This window comes from Scophthalmus maximus, chromosome 3 (assembly GCF_022379125.1).
Source record: "Scophthalmus maximus strain ysfricsl-2021 chromosome 3, ASM2237912v1, whole genome shotgun sequence".
NCBI lineage: Eukaryota > Metazoa > Chordata > Actinopteri > Pleuronectiformes > Scophthalmidae > Scophthalmus > Scophthalmus maximus.
In genome coordinates, this window is record NC_061517.1 from 17,097,501 (window position 1) to 17,117,828 (window position 20,328).

Here is a 20,328-nt window from a genome sequence, read left to right on the forward strand (position 1 = left end):
CATAATTAGTTCAGATTATCTTAATAATTAGCTCAGATTTCATGGCTCAACTCTGCCACGGGGCATACAGTATGTTTAGTAGGCTGAACACTTTTTTCCTGCTTTATTGAGACTAGTGGGTGTTCCAGTGAGAGAAGAATCTACAGTTTTGCAGGGTGTCTGGTCAGATTTCAGTAATGTCATTTAATTAACATGTCGTACTCCCCAGACGTCTTAATGGAGCCATACATGCTTTGACATTACCCGTTGGACTAGTTCTTCCTTTTGGACCTTTCTGTTCCAACCACCAGAGTCCACCACCAAGGTGTGATGGAGTAGAAAAACCTGTTTTTACCGACCACTCATTCAGCCCCGGATGTTCCCTGACATTCGCACTCGCAGGATTAGTTTTTGCCTCAACTGATCAACCTCGTCATCAGAAAAGGTTTTAGAGGAAAGAACCAGGACGAGAGTTCGAACCCTCCTTGAGTTCGGCGGAGATCCCTTGTTCAATGTCTTGAGTAGTTTAAAGCTGCTTTCAGACATGCACTGAAGTCCAGACCCTTTGTATGAAAACGGCTTAAAAAGTATGTGAATTGACCAGCTTGGCGATCTCTTCTGATCGACCTTTCACTTATTAACTGTTTAATATTTGTACGTCTGCAACAGGGACCAAACCAGCTTCCCTCATCAGTGCATTTCACTACTACTATTCTGACTTTTCTTTCTTTTCCCTCAGGTCTCAGGTATTTATCCTTTCTTTTTTTTCAGTCCCCTATATTCCTCCTCTAGAGGTTCCACCTAGCCTTGCCAAACATCATTTAGCAGCCTCTTCCTCTGAATTCATCCCTCTCCTCACTCTTTCATCTCGTTCCCCAGACTAATTCACAACTCCCTTCAATCTCTTTATCTTCCTTAACCAAACTAATTCAGTCTCACGGCCCACACTTCAAGCTCACATCAACCGACCAAATAACTTCCCCTACTCTCCTTCTCAGTTGGGCACTACTTTTTCTCTCACTGTCTTCCTCTAACTTTCAAAGTCCAAGCCCTCTTAACAAAAGCTGAAACTCACACGATGGATCTCTTTATTCTTCACGAGCCACAAATAATCTTCGCTACCTCAAGCTAATTTGCTCTTTATGTGTAATCTGTTACCCCTCCCTATCAGATGAATTTAATATCTCGGTGTAACATGCATATCTGCTTGATTGGATCCAAAACTAATCTCTCCTCTCTCTTACCTACCGCATTTCTTCTTTGTCTCTTTCTCTTACGCACTCCCAATATCGAAGCTTCCCCAAGTGCAAAATACAGATCGCTGCAACACAGCCGAGAGATTACATTTCTGCCAGTGTCCTCTCTCCTCACTGCTCACCATTTTATCTCCTCACAAACTCATTTATTTTGCATCCATGCTACTCGCTCATCTCCTCTTTCTCTCATCTCCTCTTTCTATCTCTCAGCTCTATGAGGAGCATCCGCAGTGTTATGTCTCACTATGATCTGCATAATGTGTCTCTCTATCATTTCCGAGTCTATTTTTCCTTTAGTTTGTGAGAAAGGATTAAATATATCTGTCCACTGTTATCTCCAACTTGAAGGTCCACTGTCCAATGGGAGCTTCTTTGTGTGCTACGGAGGTTTTTGCTTGGTTTCAGGGTTAATGACTGTTGCATATAACAGCGCCGCAAACTTAGCATGCTTTTTTAAAGTGAACCCTGGAGGTTTGAAATATTTAAATTTTTAGGAGTGCAGAGCTTCAGCTGAGTTTAGCACTGTACCAGCAGGAGGTGGGACAACAACCTCCCTCCTGGATCTGATTAAGTCTGTGAGGCTCCCTAAGAAGCTAATTATCTCATATGTAGCATGAACATGTTTTCACTCGTCCTCACACGATATCTACTCGATTCAAAGACACCGATTAAAGTAAAGTTTAAGAGCACAGATGTCAAGTCTAGAAAGTATTATCTGAGCTGGTTGGATATCAAAGCTATTTGTGCCTTGACACACACTAATTTGTTTGGGGTGTAACTTTACTGGGTCAAAATACCACGACAGCTGGGTTACTCGGTCTAACATAATTCTACTTTGGGAGTCAGATGTCTCAAATGCACAAACCTTTGACATGATGCTGTTGGGTTTCAGAGAAATATTGTTAAAATTAAAAAAAAAATTAACAGATGAACATCACACTGGGGTAAGATGATGTGACTTAATATTTCAAAGATCGGCTCATTTCTTTGTAGTACTTATACAAAGGTTTTTACATTAATTTGACAGTTCAATTTTCGAAATATGAAACACGATACTTAGAAAGAAATTTAAACATTTAGTTTCAATGGTGAGTCTGGTGTGAATATTAGTTTTGCTTCCTTTTTGGCTATTTGGTTTGCCACAGTGAGCTGCTGGAACGCCAGCAGACAACTAAATACTAGCATACTGTGGTAAAGAATACTCTGGGTACTCAGTACTTTGCTGAACGGTACATGACCCCAGCAGTCTCAGTGTTTCACACTATTTTCTCAGCGCTCTGGGGTTGGCCCCGCAAAAGGCGGCATTAACCTTCCTCCACAGCAGGCTTTATGATCTCATGGGTGAAAAGCAGCGGTAACACCCTTTCAAAGTGAGACCTTCCTCATATCCCAGGGTTAAATGTGCGGTTTAAGGAAGGGTAAGTCTGAGGTTACATGTTTTGTCAGAGCCTTTGTACTTCTTTGCCTTAGTGATGGCGGAGGTGAAGTGGAGTCCAGTTGTACCTGGTTAGTAACTTCAATCTGAAAATGAGTCAGTACATCTTTAAATCTCTGCTTAAAGGAGACCTCCTGTGTATTATAAGGGTTTTTTGCCTATGTAAAAGGTCAACAAAGTTAAAATGCCCAAAGTCAGCGATTAAAGGGAGTTCCTCAGAGCAAACAGAAAACACTGCTCCTGCAGCTCCTGAAAGGCCTCGTCAGTCATGCTTCCATGTCACGGTGACGTCACCATATTGCCGCTGATGTGCATAAAGACACAGGCTGGAAAGGGAAGCTGCAGGAACATACAGCATGAGGACACGGATGTGTTTACTGAATGTTAGAGCATGTCGGTCTTTTCAATTAATAACCCAAATCAAAATTATGAACCTGAATATGAGCATCATATGTCTCCTTTAATATAATTTGATCCTGGCACTTTTACTGGTGTATTTTATTTGATTTTAAACCGCACTTGACCCAGGTCTGTAGAGAGTCACTGTTCTAGACTTTTCGTTTGAGTCAAAAAAGAAAGTTTCTACTCTGGACCCAACCCCCCCAGCGTAGCTCCTGCCTGTGAGAATAATCCATGGAGGTTCAAGGAAAGGCAACTCAGAGCCACAAAGAGAATATGAGGGGACTGACAGAGGCAGGTTGGATGGAAGAGGGGGGGAAACGAACAAGGGAGACAAGCAACTTGGTTGGGGGATGTCTGGAGATTTCTGTGTTGCAGAATCAATTCGTTCCCTATTTATTCGTTCTCGTCCTCTTCCTCCCACCAGCCCCGGGCATTGACAAGACACCACAACACCCGACGCCTACGCAGGAAATGCACAACAGCGACTACCCCGAACCCATCTGATTTTCCATATTCTCCCCCTCACCTCTCATCCGCCTATTCCTCTCCCGTTCTCTCTGCCCTTGGATGTCTCTCGCCCCGTTTTCTCCCTGCAGCCTCCCTCCATGCTATTTTGCTCTGAATTCATCCGTCTCCCTCATCTCTCATGTTGCCGTCATGCACGTCTCGTCTCCATCCCCTCATTCATCTCTCATGTTCTACTGTTTTCTCTCTCCCACCCTTTCCTGCATTATCTTTCGCTTTTTCTTCCTCATTCTTTTCTGTCCCTCCCCTCTCACTCATGTTCTCCTTTGTGTCTCCTATTATCAATTCCCCCTCTCTTTGATACTCTCAGTCTTCGGCCTTAAGGCCTCTCCTCGCCCTGTCAGAACGGGGATCTTGCAGGTTCATTGCGTGTCACTCTGCGTGAGACGGGTCCAATTGACTCTTTGTCACAATTTGTGTCAGACTCCATGACGTCTATGTTCTGAGGTATGTCTGGTGAGCGGTCTGACACATCACCTGTCATCCCAGCTTTAGCCATGTGTACTGGCACAGATTTTTTTGTTTGGCTTTAATCTGAAAAATGGAGCTGACCATGCTGTAGTCGCCGGAGTCACTCCGTGTCACAGACTGATTGGATGGTTTGTATTTGGTCCTAAAAATGTTTCTGTTCTCAGGCTTTTGAGAGACCACATCAATATATCCCAAATCAGCCATCGGATGGCATGTCACACAGTGCAATCTAGGATTGATGACCGAAGACTTTTGTCTCTCAATTATTATTTCTTTCACTGGTATCCCCCAAAATCTAACAGTATATGGGGAATTCTCGATTATCTATCTGTTTCTTCCTTCTCATGATTTAATTCCCTCTTCCCCTGCACAGTTTTCCTCTCTCCCCTAGCCTCTTTACCTTCAATTCTACTTCCATCTTTTCTTCACTTTACTTCTCTCATGATCTATTCTCTGACACTCTCTCTCTCCCTCCCACTCCGTCTCCTTTTACCTCAGTTTCTCCTTTACTCATTTTATCTTTCCTTCCTTTATCTCTTCCTCTGTCTCTCTCAGTGTGAGTCTGAGAAACACCCTGTCTCCCTGTTGAAAGTAAAGTGTTGCTTCGCTCTCCCAGCTCTGTTTTTGATTTGAAATAACAGAGGCAACGTGAAATACCCCCTTGACACACACACACACACACAGACAAACACACATACACACACACACACACACACACACACTTAAGACTGAAGCAGTACAGCAGAATGAAGGGGCAAGAGAGAGGGAGTCTAAAATGAGTCTGGTGTATTGGGAAAGGTAGGAGGTAGTAGTGTGTGTGTGTGTGTGTGTGTGTGTGTGTGTGTGTGTGTGTGTGTGTGTGTGTGTGTGTGTGTGTGTGTGTGTGTGTGTCTGTGTGTGTGTGTGTGTGTGTGTGTGTGTGTGTGTGTGTGTGTGTGTGTGTGTGTCTGTGTGTCTGTGTGAGTGTGTGTGTTTGGTGACAGTAAAAAAAGATTGGGGGGTTTCTGGTGTCAGTGAGTAACAGATTAAATATCAAGCAGTGAGCAGTGGAGGACGAAGCTCTCCCAGGAGGCAGAGTGTGTGTTTTCGTGTTGTTCAGCTCGACACAATAAAAGGTTAAAAACAGAACTGATCAAAATGGAATTCAGCAGAGAACACCAACAAAGAAGCACAGTCAACTCCAGTTTGGATAAAGATAAAGACTAAACCAGTACACAACAAACACACACACAATTATGATTAAAAACACTACAATCTCTGATTTCCACTAACTCACTGATGTAGAGGTGAATAAAATGATCATCAATAAACAAAAAAAAATCTGTTTAATAAAAACACTCAGACGCAGCGCCTAGTGATTCTTCTGCGGTCTGGCAGAGCAGAGAAGTTGTCATGGTGACCATTGACAGTGAAATGCCAAAAAATATTAAGACCTAGGCAATCTGAAGTTAGACAATCTAATACCTTTTCGGGCCTGTTGTTTGTAAAATTGAATATTAGACGTTCAGGGCCAACCTGTGTAAATACGGATAATACAAAATAAGAGGTTAAGGTATGTGCTGGATGGCCACATGACATTGGAACCTGTATTATAACTACTACGTGTCTAGAAGTGTTCCACCGTAGACAAAAGTCTTTTTCTAATGAAGGAACTGTTAATGGGCAAGCTCTCGCATCCTAATTTGACATTGAATAAATGTCAGTGTAGATGGTATTACTATAATCTACAATCAACATGCATATATCATCACTATCACACACACACACAGACACACACACACACACACACGCATACACACACTTCAGCTCTTACTTGTTTATCTTGGAGTACAAATGCCCCTTATGTCTACACACAAACAAACAATACAATCTGCTGAAATTCTGAGTTTTCAACACACCTCATGCGGCACAAACACATACACACTCCCTCACTGGAGCACACCCTCCCATCCGTACACTCACCAGAGTAGTCTTCACGGCAGATGCAGGTGTAGCCTCCCTCTCTGCGGGCGCACACACCTCCGTTCAGGCAGGGGTTGGAGTAGCACAGGTTGATCTCCGTCTCACAGTAATCACCCGTGAAGCCCACGGGGCAGCGGCAGCGTAGGCCCGCGATGGGGTGGATGGGCCGGAACAAGATGGAGGGCGAGGAGATGAAGGGGGCCGAGCTGTTGAAGCGCAGCACCGAGATGCACTTCATGTAGTTCTGACACGGCTCGCGCAGGCACACGTTGTCGTCGAACGGGAGGACCTGGCGTGGGAGGATACAGGTCATTGTGAGGAACTTCCCCAATTCATCCCAATTCAGATTAGATTCAGTCACTCAGTAGTTCAGCTTCCATGTGGAGGTGTGATGTGAGCCGGAAGTATTTCCTCAGCACCAGGATAAGAGCTGTTCGGATTCTCTAAATGCATAGGAAAGGAACTTCAATGCAGAAGTAGAAGAAGGAGAAGAGTATGAATCTGACCCAGAAGAGACGCATGTCATCATGTAAGTTACTGTCACATATCAATCATTAACATCTGATGTCACACAGTGGCAAACACACTGAAATTTGTAGTTTCACCACGGCAGACGCACGTCAATATCATCCGCCGTTGCGTGATGACGTAGTATAGTGAAAGACGAGTTGGATTCTCAGAGCACCGCTGTCGGCTTTTCCTAAGTCCTATGAATCCTCCTTGACACCTTTCCTTGACCTCATGACGTTTTCCACTGCGGTCAAGGAATAGTAGATAGAAAGGACAATTCGCACCCTGTAACTACGAACATTTATGTCGGCTCTTTTCCTATGAGGGGGTAGTTGGAGAATATATATTTTTTCTGTAATCTAAAAAACCAATTACCAATGCAATCCTTTAAATATAATCCATTACAAGTACTTACCGTTCAGTCAAAAATACTGCTTTGTGAAATTAGTAATATTTAAAGCCTTAATATTATCAGAAAATCTAACTTGTGATACAAAAAGTGACCACTGCTTTCAGAAAAATGTAATGTAAGAGAAAAAAAATGCAATGTGTCCCGGAGTCGACTTCATATATTTGCATGAGTAAGTAAACAATTGGACTCCTCAGCCCTGGGTCTTGCCTCTCAGGCCACAGAGCGTCTGCTGCATCCCCTCTGATTGGTGGTGGGTGGTGGTGGAGCACTGAGCACTCAGGCAGCTACATTTCAAACCACTTATAATAGTGGTCCATTTATTATAACTGTGGAGATGCTGCACTCTGGACCAAGGCATGTAAAATAAGTAAAACATCCTTGATCCAGTTTTAAATAATGTTTTTCTTTTCTTTTCTTTTTTTAACCCTTGATCTTTGTTCTCAGGTCAGAAACCTCTTAGCCTCTGTGTATACTACAACTTTATTTATATAGCACCTTTAAAGAATGGGAACAAAAAAAAGAACAGAACAACATAACATAACAGCAAATAAATACGAGTAAAAGAATAAAAGCAACAGAACATTAAAGACAAACAGACAACAGTTTGCCTTAAGAAGTGCTGTACTTCAGATATATATATATATATATATATATATATATATATATATATATATATATATATATATGTATATATCGCTACTACATCAACACATACTGCTGGTTTATTCTGCTCCTGTATAATCAGTGACTTTCCAGAAAAGGGTATATACAGTATCTTTGCTGTTGATGCTACTGTGCACTTATTTGACAGTAAGAAGATATAGATTCAGTTTGCATGTGTTAAGGCAGGTTTGTGTGACAGCACCTTCATGAATCTTTGGGTTGGCTGTTCTCGTTTATCGAAACATTGTCCTTCCGCTCATGCATGTGCAGAGATTCTCTGAGGGTGCGTTTACATTAACACTACGTAATGCGCATGCTGTGTCCAGGTGTGTGTGATTCATGCATGAGAACATATAGTGGCCATTATCGTATCTGTGTATTGTTGCATAAAGCCATATGGCTGTGCTGACATAACATCTGTATTGTATTATTTTCAGTTCACATGCAATATGCTCAGGTAGTTGTCTTGAGACCCGTGTATGTTTGTACAATGTGTCTTACTTTTGCTGTGCCTGTTCACACACATCCATTATTTTCATGTGAAGAGTGTTGTTTTGAAAAATATCAACATTTTGGATGAATACAAACCTCCTCAGGTCGTTAAATTAAAGAATAATGTCCACAACCATTAAAGGCACATTCCACAACCTCAATATGAAGAGAAGGACAACCCTGATTCCAGAAATTGTTTAAGAAATAAATAAGTTTTGAAAAATGTTTTTGCTGCCACTCCCATAATGATCATCAGGTCTTTTAAACACAAGCTAACATGCAAATAATGTTTTAGGCTGTGTATGATGTGTTCTTTGAAGCATGTGGTAAAGTAAGCATCCATTGTAAAACCATGAAAATGCGAATTTAACATATTTCTCACAACTATTAAAAGTAAGTTTGTAAATATACATCAGGTTTGTCTCATTAAAATATTCAGATAGGGCTTTTTGGATTTTAGATTCACATGCATGATGACAATTGCCATTTGTGCTGGATGTAGTGTAAGGCACCAACACTCATTCAGAAGTGTGATTCCTGTGTGTTTGTGTTTGTGCATGTGGACTAACCTCCATCTGTGTCAGTGACGTCAGCCTCAGCCTGTTCAGGTACAGCTGTTCCTCCAGGGCTTCAGAGGGGAAGAAGAGTCCGCCAGGCAACGCTGCAGAGAAGCTCACATTCAGGATCCCGCCCGGAGCCGCATCCAGGTCCGGCTGGATGTTGAAGATGAAAACGTCCTCGACGGGCACTGAGAGCACCGCCGACACGCCCTCCAGGAAGCTCCCCAGCAGTGGTGACAGGAAGTGCTCCTGGGACATGTTCTGGAGGCGGACAGTGACGCTGCTTCCCAACATGTCCTCGGTGATGATGATAACACGGAGAACGCACTGGGCTGAAATGCTGTGGGCGCCATCTGAAGAAGACAGAAGGGGGGGGGGGGGTTAGGTAAATGAATAGATGCACTGATCGACAAAGAGTTAGACGAGGAGTTGAAGGAGCGGGAGATAAAGAGAGAGAGACCTACAGGGGGCGACTCCACTGGTTGCAAGAAGAAGTGAGTTTCTATAGAAGACAATAGAAAAAATGACTCTTCAATGACTTCTCACTTGAATTCTGACGTCAGCAAACATTTTCCTGTGGAGTTTATGGTCTCAGTCTCTAGTTCCGAGTCTCCTTCAATACAGCATGATGTTCATTTTGTTTATTGTCGCATTTAGAGTCAAAAAGACTGGATTGGATTTATGGCTAGTACCGTCCAATGGGTGCAGGTCGCAGGTGTAGGTGGACGTTCAGTGGACGAGCTCTCAGTCAGGCCCCACCTCTTGCTCCTCTAAATATGGCTACTTCTGGTTTCAAACAAACAAGATGGCGCTGGTCAAAATGCCAAACTCTAGGCTTAAAATCGGAAGTTCACAAACCAGTGGCGGACGTCACGGTGGGTCGCCACTTGGTTGTCATGCACATTGTGTATGAATGAAGGCAATGTTGGTCTGAGGGTCGGTCGATCCACCACTTTGGTCCTGTCCAGTGTATCTAGACAACTTGCTCATGCCTCACAGACCTCACAGTGGTGCAGCTGTAGACTTCAGTCATCATATGCACACGGCTAATTCTCAAGTGGACCTTAATGGCAGGCATCAAATTATGGTTGACAGAGGGTTTGTAATACAATTTTTAAAAAAAACGGAAATCTATCTCACAGTTGCGAGAACAGAAGATGCAGTTTTGTTACGGTAAGACAGAAATGTGATCCTTGGGAATCTACATTTCTTTGTGAGCCAGTGAGTTTCGTTCCTTGTGCATGTGATTGAATAACCCACAGAAGGAAAGAGAGAGAGAGAGAGAGAGAGAGAGAGAGAAGGAGATGGCGACCGCAGAGAGCTCTCATGTAGAAAACCTCATTCTCATCTCACCCAGTTCTCCTCACACTCAGAGCTGATTACAAATTCAGCACAACGTTCTCCGTCTCTGAAACCCGTCTCCGCAGGTCACAACCCTCACAAACAGGACACGACTGCCTGTTTCAGCGACGGATGCAGGACAGCAGCGCTGTGTTGTACATTGTAGAGCACTAATAAGCTATAAAAGAACACAAATGCGCATGGCCACGCAGGCATGAGAAGGCAATTTTCTTCGGTGGCACAGGGGCATTGTGAGGTGAACCAGGGTGAAAGATTAGACGAAGAGAGGGAGAGAAAAAGAAGACAAGACGTGAGCGGTCTGGATGCGGGGCAGTGGTGGATGGAGGGTGAGGTGAGAGAGACAGAGAGAGGATGTTGGCACGAGGAAGAACAGGGAGACAGACAGGGAGGCGGAGGGTGAAGGAGAGCCAGGGAGGTTTATTAAAAACTGGAGAAGCGAAGGAGACGATGCAGACGAAGAAGAGAGTAAGGGCCCGTTAACAAGGGATGAACGGAATAAGACAGGTTATGTTAACTCATAAATGAGGAAAAAGAATTCATCACTACTGTAATCCATTGATTGATCGCTGACGTTATCTTCATTTGCTTTGGTAATTTTTGGTAGGTTGTTGAATTGATTTAATCGGTGGATGTTTTCACCGAGATTACAACGAAATTAAACAAATCCAATCACTTCCTTCCCAATTTGTTGGTCCTCTCCTTTTGAAAAGAAAGAAAAAGGACACAGTGGGTGGAGGGAAAGGAAAAAAAAACAGACCTGAGGTAAGAACATCAGAACATGAAAAAGAGCCAGATGTAGACAGAAATATAGAGAGGGGGATAGAGCGAGATGGAGAAAGAGAGGGGAATGGAGGGATGGGGGTTGGGTTGGGTGGCAGCTGGTTTGATTACCGGATTATGAGGAGCCTCACTCCCCATTGACCTCCAACACACACACACACACACACACACTAAAACTGAGAGCCCTCATAAATGAACAGCCAGAGGGAGGAGTAGCATTATGTAGGGACCGAGGAAAGAAACTCAACACAGACAGCAGAAAAAAATTTAGATACATAGATAGATAGATAGATAGATAGATAGATAGATAGATAGATAGATAGATAGATAGGTAGATATATAGATAGATAGATAGGTAGATAGACAGATGAAGTAGTTACATGTCACCTCTCCCTCCAGGGTTAAAAGGCAGCTTTTTTTATCAACCGTCTGGATCACGATGCTAAGACTTAGCACTAATTGCGGCTGATCTACCATTGTCATTGAAATTGAAATGAGACAGGGATCTGTGAAAAGACCCAAGATAATCTGCTGGAGTAGGACCCCCCCCCACACACACACACACACACACACACACACACACACACACACACACACACAGATTGCCATTATAATTCAGTGCACATTGCACTTGTGAGTACCATCTTTGACATAAAGCTTTTGCACAACGTCGACCCTTAACCTATACATGATTAGAAAACATTGACTGCTTTCTTGCCAAGAGTTATATGAAAAATGTTGACATCACTTTCTAAAATGAAGCTAGGGCCAGTTAGTTTGGTTCAGTTTAACATTAAGACTGGAAGCAGACTGACACAGCTGGGCTCATTAATCTGTAAAAATTTTATATTTTACAAAAAAACTTGAATGTAAAAATAACCATTACTCTACATGGATGTAATTCCATGTGTTGACTCTCAAACTGTTTTTGAGTGATGATTGTCACAAACCACACTGACACACTCACATAGTGAGTTGTTTTTTGATTTTACATTCAATTTTCTATAAACTATGATTATATTCTACAGTATTTTTTTTACACTTTGACCAATTTGATCTCTAAAAGGATGATGAACCACTTATTCCATGTTTATTCCCAAGGCTAGAAAAATGTCTCCCTGCCTCCAACCATTTCATCTGCACCAAAGTTTTTTGTATTTTCATGTGCGGTGCCATGTCAACCTCCTGCCAACTGTGCGCTCGAATGATAAGCACCAAAAAAAAACACTTTTCCTTTCCAATCCCCCTACGGTGGCCCACAGGGGACAACACTGACATCCGACAAGAATTATTTGACAACTCAACAAAGCCCGTAACAGCCTGAAATGAGAAACAGCACTCACGATTATTAGTGTCGGTTTGCCCTGACAGCTTTTCACTTCTCTGCGACTTTATCAGCCTTCAGAGGATTTCTTGCCCCGAGCAGCTATTAATTTCCGACTGTAAACCTGCACTCACATAAACATGCACAGTAAACTGTTCGTTTGGCTTCTCTTCGTGGATGCAGCCAAGCTAATTAGGCCCAACTGATTCAACACGCCGTTCACTCATCCATCCACGTAAGAAGCCATTTGGAGGTTTGAAATAAAAACAAGGAATAACAACAGTTCGAGCTAAATAACGACCGGCAAGCTCTGCCCACTTAGTGTCGGATGGTCGAGGACTAATCCTCCTCCTCCTTCTCTAAATTCACCTACAAGTTTCACACAGGTACACGCCACGACGTGCTAATTACACTTCTGCAGAAATCACAAAAGTCATAACTAATAAGTCTGCAGGAAAATGAAGGCAATTCTCCACAAGGTTTCAACTTTTTCGGTCACAAGTTGGCCAACTGAGGATTGTTATCACCCCATTGGAATTGCAGAAAATAATCTGGCGCCAACACTGTTTCTAATTATAATGTTTCCTGCTGTGCAAGGTTGTTTTTTTCTGAACTTCAATGAGGATGCTAAACAGCACATTTATTCTAGAAAAACTTTGCAGGATTTTCTTACTTTATAGCTCGTTTTACTTTGATGCTCATTTCAACAAGTGTTGTGCATTTACTTTAACAAAAGTGAGAACATCATTTTGAAATTGAACCTTTCTGTATTTGTTTTTCTATCAGCTGTCCTCCTGTTTTCTAAAGAAACATCCATCTGGCCGTCTTCTACCAGATGAATTACAACTTCTAACAAAATGCCAAAGGTCACAGCTGACACAGCTAAACAAATTGTCCATTTAACACCCCGGGAAAGCTGCTTCTTCCACTTAGTTACCCCTTTAATAAATGAAATCATCATGGAAATATGGCCCCCAGTTGATGATATGACGCATGCATCCCTGTATTTTATACGAAATCACTCAAATGGTTTATGGCCCAAAGAAATGAATCAACATGATTAAATTTATACCATGATTAGGCAACTTAAGGGCCAATTCATTTGACATACAGCAAACAATCCGCCATTTAAAAGTCTTATTTTATCAACCAATGACATAATTAATCTACAATCCTCTCAAAGTCCCCTACATCACTTATAGGACACTGAGGTAGTGTAGTGTTCTCTTGTATATACAGTATTGTATCATATTATATAATACTGATTTTGGATGGAAACCACTCATTCCCAGAACTAAGCCCCGGGGCACCAGGTCTATCTCAGTGGAATATAAGAGTCACTGAGGAATGGTAAATTATGAATTAGAGGTGAGTAAAGGTGAGCTCGTCCGTAACTTCCCAATAAACCAGGAAGTTATAACTAATGCATCGCCTTCTCTCCTTGCAACTCCATTTCAGCGTGCCTGAAAACAATAAAACATTAATACCCTCCAAACTCAAAAAACCCACAAATGGAAGGTTATTTTGCCGTCTTTCGCTCCACGGGAAAACAAAGCATTTCGTAAATAACGGCTCAAAGACACTTCCACGGCTCCTGTGGGCGTCGAGCCAACCATTTCCCCTTTGCGTGTCCGCACTTCAAAGAGGACGGGGAGCTCGAGTCTAGCACGCGTAAAGCCGCTAAGAATAAACACGCTGATCTGGAATTATCAGCGAGGTCCCTTGGATATGTGGGCATCAATATGCCATGAGAGCGAGACTGGCCTCGGATCGGCGCTCCGGCTCTAAGATTCTTTGTGGGCATACGGTCCCTGCGTTTCAAAGGGTTGAGGGAGTTCAGCACTATCTCTCTGCGCCAGGTAGCCTGACTAATAGCACACTCAAAGCTTCGTGAATGTCAGAGCATCCAGAGCTCGCTTCCTGGAAATCCGGACGGAAATAGTCTGCAAAGTAGTGTACAATAGAGGCCCACAGCTGGAGCTGAAAACAGACCCAGAAACATTTTAAAAGCCGCAATTCCGGGGCAGGAGGATGGGTCACAAGGCAGAGACCCGGCAGTTTCCTTTAAGGAAGGAAGCAAGGAAGTCACCGAGGAAAGCTACCGATAATCTGGAGTTACTACTCCAATGGTTTGAGAAGGAAATGTTCCCAAGTTCACACATGGTTTGACTCTTGAAGTGAATATATTTAGAGATGAATGTTAAGGCCCTTAAGACAAGACATATGAGGGAGGCTGCTTGGTGGCACATCACCAGCACAAATGGCTTTAATTTTAAAATGTTCTGCATTTCTAAGTTGACCCCAAAGGAAACACAGGAGATGCTCCAGGGGGATTAAAACATTAATGAAAACAAACTGCAGATTTAATGACGAATATCTGTTGTAGCCTTTATGACATCGTCCGTAAAACCTGTTTCAGAGGAATCGTTGGGTTATGCGTCATTTATTCACCAGACGTTGGCCTCAAAAGAGCATCCTGCTGTAAAAGCAAAAGAAAAGTAAAATCCTAAATGTCCAATAGGTAAGCTTTGCATTAATTAATCGATGTTGATATTGTGTCAGTAAGATTCATTTAATTAAAAATAACAATGCAGGTCACTGTGCATGTATTCTCCACAAATGTCCTTTTATTCTGGCTATGTGTTGCTCAGTTTGTAAAGGTCAAGGCTGGAGTGAGTGGTTCGGTCACTCACACTGCCGTGGAGTCTGACTCGCTCTGTACGCATCCCTCTACTATTAGGAGTTAGGATTAAGTGTGTGTGTGTGTGTGTGTGTGGGGGGGGGGGGGGGCGCCCAAAAAGGGGAGACACATTACAACCAGCATGCAGAAACCAAAAGCAGTCAAATTGGATTTACAACCGAACAAAAGCCGTATGCTGCTACTTTGAATTACACTACACTCTGTCATGGTTTCTTCAGCCCATTAGTCCACAGTCCATGCACAATCACATGGGTTTAAATCCCATTTCACACTGTGCTGTCACATCCCTTTGTCTGGCCCTTTCCTGTCTCCACTTCACATTCAGGGTCCTCCTAAAGCCCTAATAGAGTGTGTGAGCAGCAGTTTTTCAAAACACAAATGTGAGGAGCTTTATGTTTTCAGCTGCGTAAGTTGCCCCTTGGTCGAGGGAAGGGGGGGGGGGGGGGGGGGGGGGGGGGGGTGGCTGCCTTTTTAATACACAAAACATATGAAGTTGTTAAAAAACCAGGGAAAAGGGACTTTCTGATGCACAGTGACATACACCAACTGTAAAGACCCCCAGAGAGGGAGTTGATGCAGGAACAGCCAAAGTGGCACTTATGAACAAATAAGGACAAATAAGGACAAATGGATGGCTGAAGAGAGAGAAGGGCCATACATTAATGCCACAGATAACACAAGCGTTAACAATATTGTGTACGTATTATTACAACACACACACACACACACACACACACATAAACACAGACACACACACACACACACAGGCTTGGCGCGGATTTCTGCGCTCTGTTTGTTTTTTAAAGCCTTTCTGCCCCTGAGGTCTGGGCACTCACAGAGCAGAGAAGAAACACAAAGCACACACACACACACACACACACACACACGCACACACACACACACACACACAGCAGCCTTACCAACATAATGCTTTAAACCATCCTTTTACAACAGAAGCACTAATCCTTTACATTAAACCAAATACACTTAACGTCCACTGTTTTACACGTTTCACTGGCCACAAAAAGCTATCTCACACGTTAAGACTCTTACTCATAGTCCATATCGCATTCACACACACCCTCATGTCTATTGTACAAATCCACAGAGTATAACACCAATCCACACTCTCTGACATACTGACATGACATCGGTCAGCAGCTGTTTGTTGCAGCAACCACCATCCTCCATCCTGCATCCTGTCTACTGTCTATACTGCCGTTACACTGTGAAACAAAGTTAAAAAATTACACGTTTACTATGGATTTTTATGAATATTTATTCACTTTGTCTAATCTCATAAAGTAACATTTTTAAAGTGGCCATCAGTTCTTAATTTATGGTACGTTTTGCTCCTGTGGGGCGGTGTAATAATGCAGCAGTAACGGTCTGCTCAGTTCGGTAGTTATGAGCAGCAAAGACGGCTCTTGTGATGTTTACCTTTGTATGCTAATCAGTCAAACACCCACAAAGAATGCAAACTATACTGAACAAAATACAAGAGTTAACATTCACGGTTATGAAAGGTAAAAAATCATGAAAACATGCTCAAAATGGTAAAGCTTTACCAGCAACTGAGGAATGAACAATGTGAATCCTGTGAATGTTCTGCGATGAAAAGTAGAACCAATGGGCTGCGAATATTCGATTAGGTGAGACATCTTCTTGCCTTGCATCAATGACCACAAATGACAACTACAGTGACACAACAACACAAGCATCCAATTCACCCACACGGCAAATGCAAAAAAGATAGAAGACTGAGACCAACAAGACAAAAGTGGAATCACTGTAAGTACGATCGGCCTTCAGTCATCAACACCAGTTCCTAATTAAAACAAATGTTTTGGTAAATGTCATACTCTAATTTCTAATGGATCAAAATGGCGGCTGTGAACTTGCAAACCCAGTAGAACCAACGCAGTCACATGATATTCCACAAGGGACCAGGACACAGTATACTGAGGGCTGCAGACGGTACACCAGTTGTGTCAGTCGAGGCGGCGGCCACATTCAAATGGGACAAGCTTGTTTCCACTTGTTAGGGCGTATTCAGAAATGGTGAATTTGGAGGATCCACACACATTTTCAGTGTAACAAAATGTTACCGCCATAAAGCCCAACCTGACTAACTTCAACAGACTAGACAACTCCAACCCGCCGTCTTACAGAGGATGAATTACTGCCCTGATTTTGTTTGTTTACAGTAATCATGTTAATGTGGTGACGCTAATGTGGTAATGATTTATTGATGATACAATGCTAAACATAGCGTGGAAGTTCCACTCAGTAAATGATCTTTCCAGATTCCCTCTGACTTGTGTGTCTTCCTCGTCCGCCTGGTGACGGATGTTGACCAAACCCATTCTCATTTAGCCTCGGGCCAGCGCAAACAAATCATTAAAATGTTTTTCATGAACACTTATATTTCCATCTGCCGTTCACCGCTTGGCTCTCTGCTGTCTGAGAGGCTGGGAGACCTGGCCTTGGTCATATATCTTGAAGTTTGTGATGAGTTTCTAAGTGTCTCTAAATGGTTTTCTTTTTCTTTCAATGACTGTAAAGCTTTTGTTACTGGCAAACTAAAAATAAACTGAGGAACTTTTGACTAATCATTAAAGATTGAATAAAGGGCTTTTGGACTTTGAATGGCGGCCTGGTTTCTCCCAGTCATTAATTAGATAACTTATTACATACAATGCGTTGCTGAGGCAGCTTTTCCTCCTCATTTGGTGCAATTGACTTTGTATAACTTTTCCCCTCTTTTTGGTATTCCTTCATCCAGCCTTTTAAATAGAATCGGTAAACTTAAGCCTTCTTATTTAAAGAAACAGACGAAGCACCAAGCATCCTGCAAGGTGCTGGAGCGAAGCAAGAGCAGCAGACAAAGAGGAAAGAAAGATGCAGAATTTCTCCAATATGTGACATTCACTGCAAATATTAATTATATTATTCCAGCAAATTTTCAAGGTAGATTGTAATGAAACTCTGAAACTTTCTGCAGCAAAGAGTTTGAGTTTTTTTTTCCTGTAATACATTATACAAGCTGAATAGGCTAATATGATAATACAACTATGAAATATGCACGGCAACTGGTATGCCTTTCTCTGTCGGGGCACAGAAGAACAGTGTGGAGAATTTTGTATTCTAGTGCTCACTGGCGAGTTTGGCAGACAGAAGTTAGAAGTGAGACAGAAAATAGTTTTTTTCCTATTAATTAAAAAAAAAAGCTTGACTGTAAAAATCGGAGACGTGCGTGAGCACAAAGTCTGGAATATAAAAGTTAGTGGAGCACGTCTCAAGTATTTTCAGTTAGGAGTGTCAATTCACCATCACAGGAGATCAATCTGCAGTTCACTCTCTCATAAATGACTGTAACTCAACCTGGCTTTCGGGTGGTCCGATATTTGGTAAGAGTCATTATTCGTCTCCAGTCTAATGTGGCAGGACATTTGAAGGTTGTGGACGTACACATTTTCCATGTTAGCTTGCTGAGAAACGAGTGTAGGTGAACGAAAATTAAGAAGAAGATGTGAGACGCAGAAGGACCAGGGGCTTCTCTCGGGAGGGAACATGAACATTTTTGCTGCAATTCTCCCAGCAGGGAACACAAATTTGCTACGCTCTCAACTCCCCGAAAAGTTATGTGAAAAATATTCACCCGCCACGGCTGGATTTTCACTGCCAGAGAATTTCCCTCGTGCATAATGCTGCCTTATTTATCACCAGGTGCCAGCAGTCGTCCTCTCACTCAAACCACTGCTCCCGGACGAGGACGAGTACGACGTATGACTGCAAAGTCACTTGGCATTTACAGTGAATGACACTTGAGAGCAAATCTAACAAATCCGTATCAGTGAGTTTAACTGTCACTCTGATTTCTTTATGTAAGTCTCATAGAAAACTCCCTTGTTCCCATGCTTTCTTATGTCCATTTGCATGAAATAACAGAAGCCATTCACCTAGGCTTTGTGGCTCACTTTCCTTTTAACACAAGCCACGTCTTGTGCGGAGCACTCAACTATATAGTGTAAGGCAGACGTGGCTTCTCAAACCTAAAAACCACCGCATAATATCACATTCATTTTTATAATAATGACTTTTAACAGACGCTGGGTCTTTGACAGAAGCACTGGCGACACTCATTGCAATCTCATAGACAGCAGCGAAGGCCCATTCTGCTGTTATAACAACTAACTGACACACCACAACCATCCATCTTAAAGTGGAAATAGACAACTTTTTGGCTTAAACAATTGTCATTATGATGCTAAAAGTAATTGCACATTGTAATGAAGATTGAAAAACGACACCATCCGCGCTCATATTGGTCCCCTATTAGCCTCGCTCACATCATGTTATTCTCTTGGGCGCAGCTTTTGCAGAAAAATGACGAAACTGTGTCACCCATTGCGCAATAAAAGCAAAGAAGAGTATGGCGTTCTCCCAGTATCTATCCCCAGTGATGGAAATGGCAGACGGTGGAACAGCAGAATTGAGGAAACACTACTCAATCTCGCAAGAGAAAAAGAATCCCGTTGACAAAGGAAGAAAAGCAGGTGAAGAATCAGAGTGATGGAAAAAGAAAAAGAGATAAGACAAGAGTGAGGAAAAGAACCTGTGTCCTTATCGGCCTCTTGCTACGGCAGCGTCTTTACGACACTGACCAATAATACCACCTGCAACCTCTAGGGGCGTGAAGGTTGCGCTTTGCCTGCCTCTTTAAGTAAAGTTTTAAAAAATATGCACGTTTTTCCGAGAGGACAGCACAAACTGTTTTGTTCCCCTTGTTGAAGTTGCAGTTACAAGAGACCGAAACCTGCTGCAGTCTGGACCCCCTGTGGTCGGAGAAGAATGTTCCCAGCTCCTCATCTCTCTGGTGGTTGATGCACTGTGCGTCTGTCACCATAAAGATGTGGACGGAACGTCTAATGGATTCTAATGGACTGGTGAAAGTGTCTTTATAGTGAGGCTCCTGTATTGTGGTAGGTCTGCATGTAAAGTAGTAAAGTGTACAGTATGTAGGTCATCGTGGCTGCTAGGTGAGCTGTAGAAAGTATAATGTAAATGTAAAATATATATATATATATATATATATATATATATATATATATATATATATATATATATATATATATATATTGTGTATATGTGTGTATATATATATAGACAGAGAGAGAGGGACATTACGACATTTAAATTATGGTTTGCAGTATAATGTCAAAACAGGAATAAAACATGTGAGTAACATAGACTCTTGCCTCATTTGATGTCCATACCATACTTTTTCTATGTGCATACTTTATTATCTCTTGGGTATTGGCCTTTCTCAGCTGACCCCACATGTAAATGCTTTAGCTGCCTTACACATGAGGGAAGCCTCAGTGCACTCAGCCATATATATATATTCACTGGTAGGGTTCTAGTTAACATCGGGGCTATGATCTGTATGTACAGTACTGTGAGTGAATTCACTGTGCACTGACCCCTTTAC

General features: G+C 42.4%; 1 protein-coding gene across 1 annotated transcript in view; it reads right to left on the minus strand.

The window, feature by feature from the left end:
- celsr3 (cadherin, EGF LAG seven-pass G-type receptor 3) overlaps positions 1-20,328 on the minus strand; it is a 92,126-nt gene that overhangs the window by 59,659 nt on the left and 12,139 nt on the right. The window contains exons 2-3 of the mRNA XM_047331355.1: positions 8,677-9,020; positions 6,031-6,319 (exon numbers count right to left, since the gene is read on the minus strand). Coding sequence (XP_047187311.1) covers positions 6,031-6,319; positions 8,677-9,020 — 633 coding nt within the window. The remainder of the gene's footprint in view (positions 1-6,030; positions 6,320-8,676; positions 9,021-20,328) is intronic.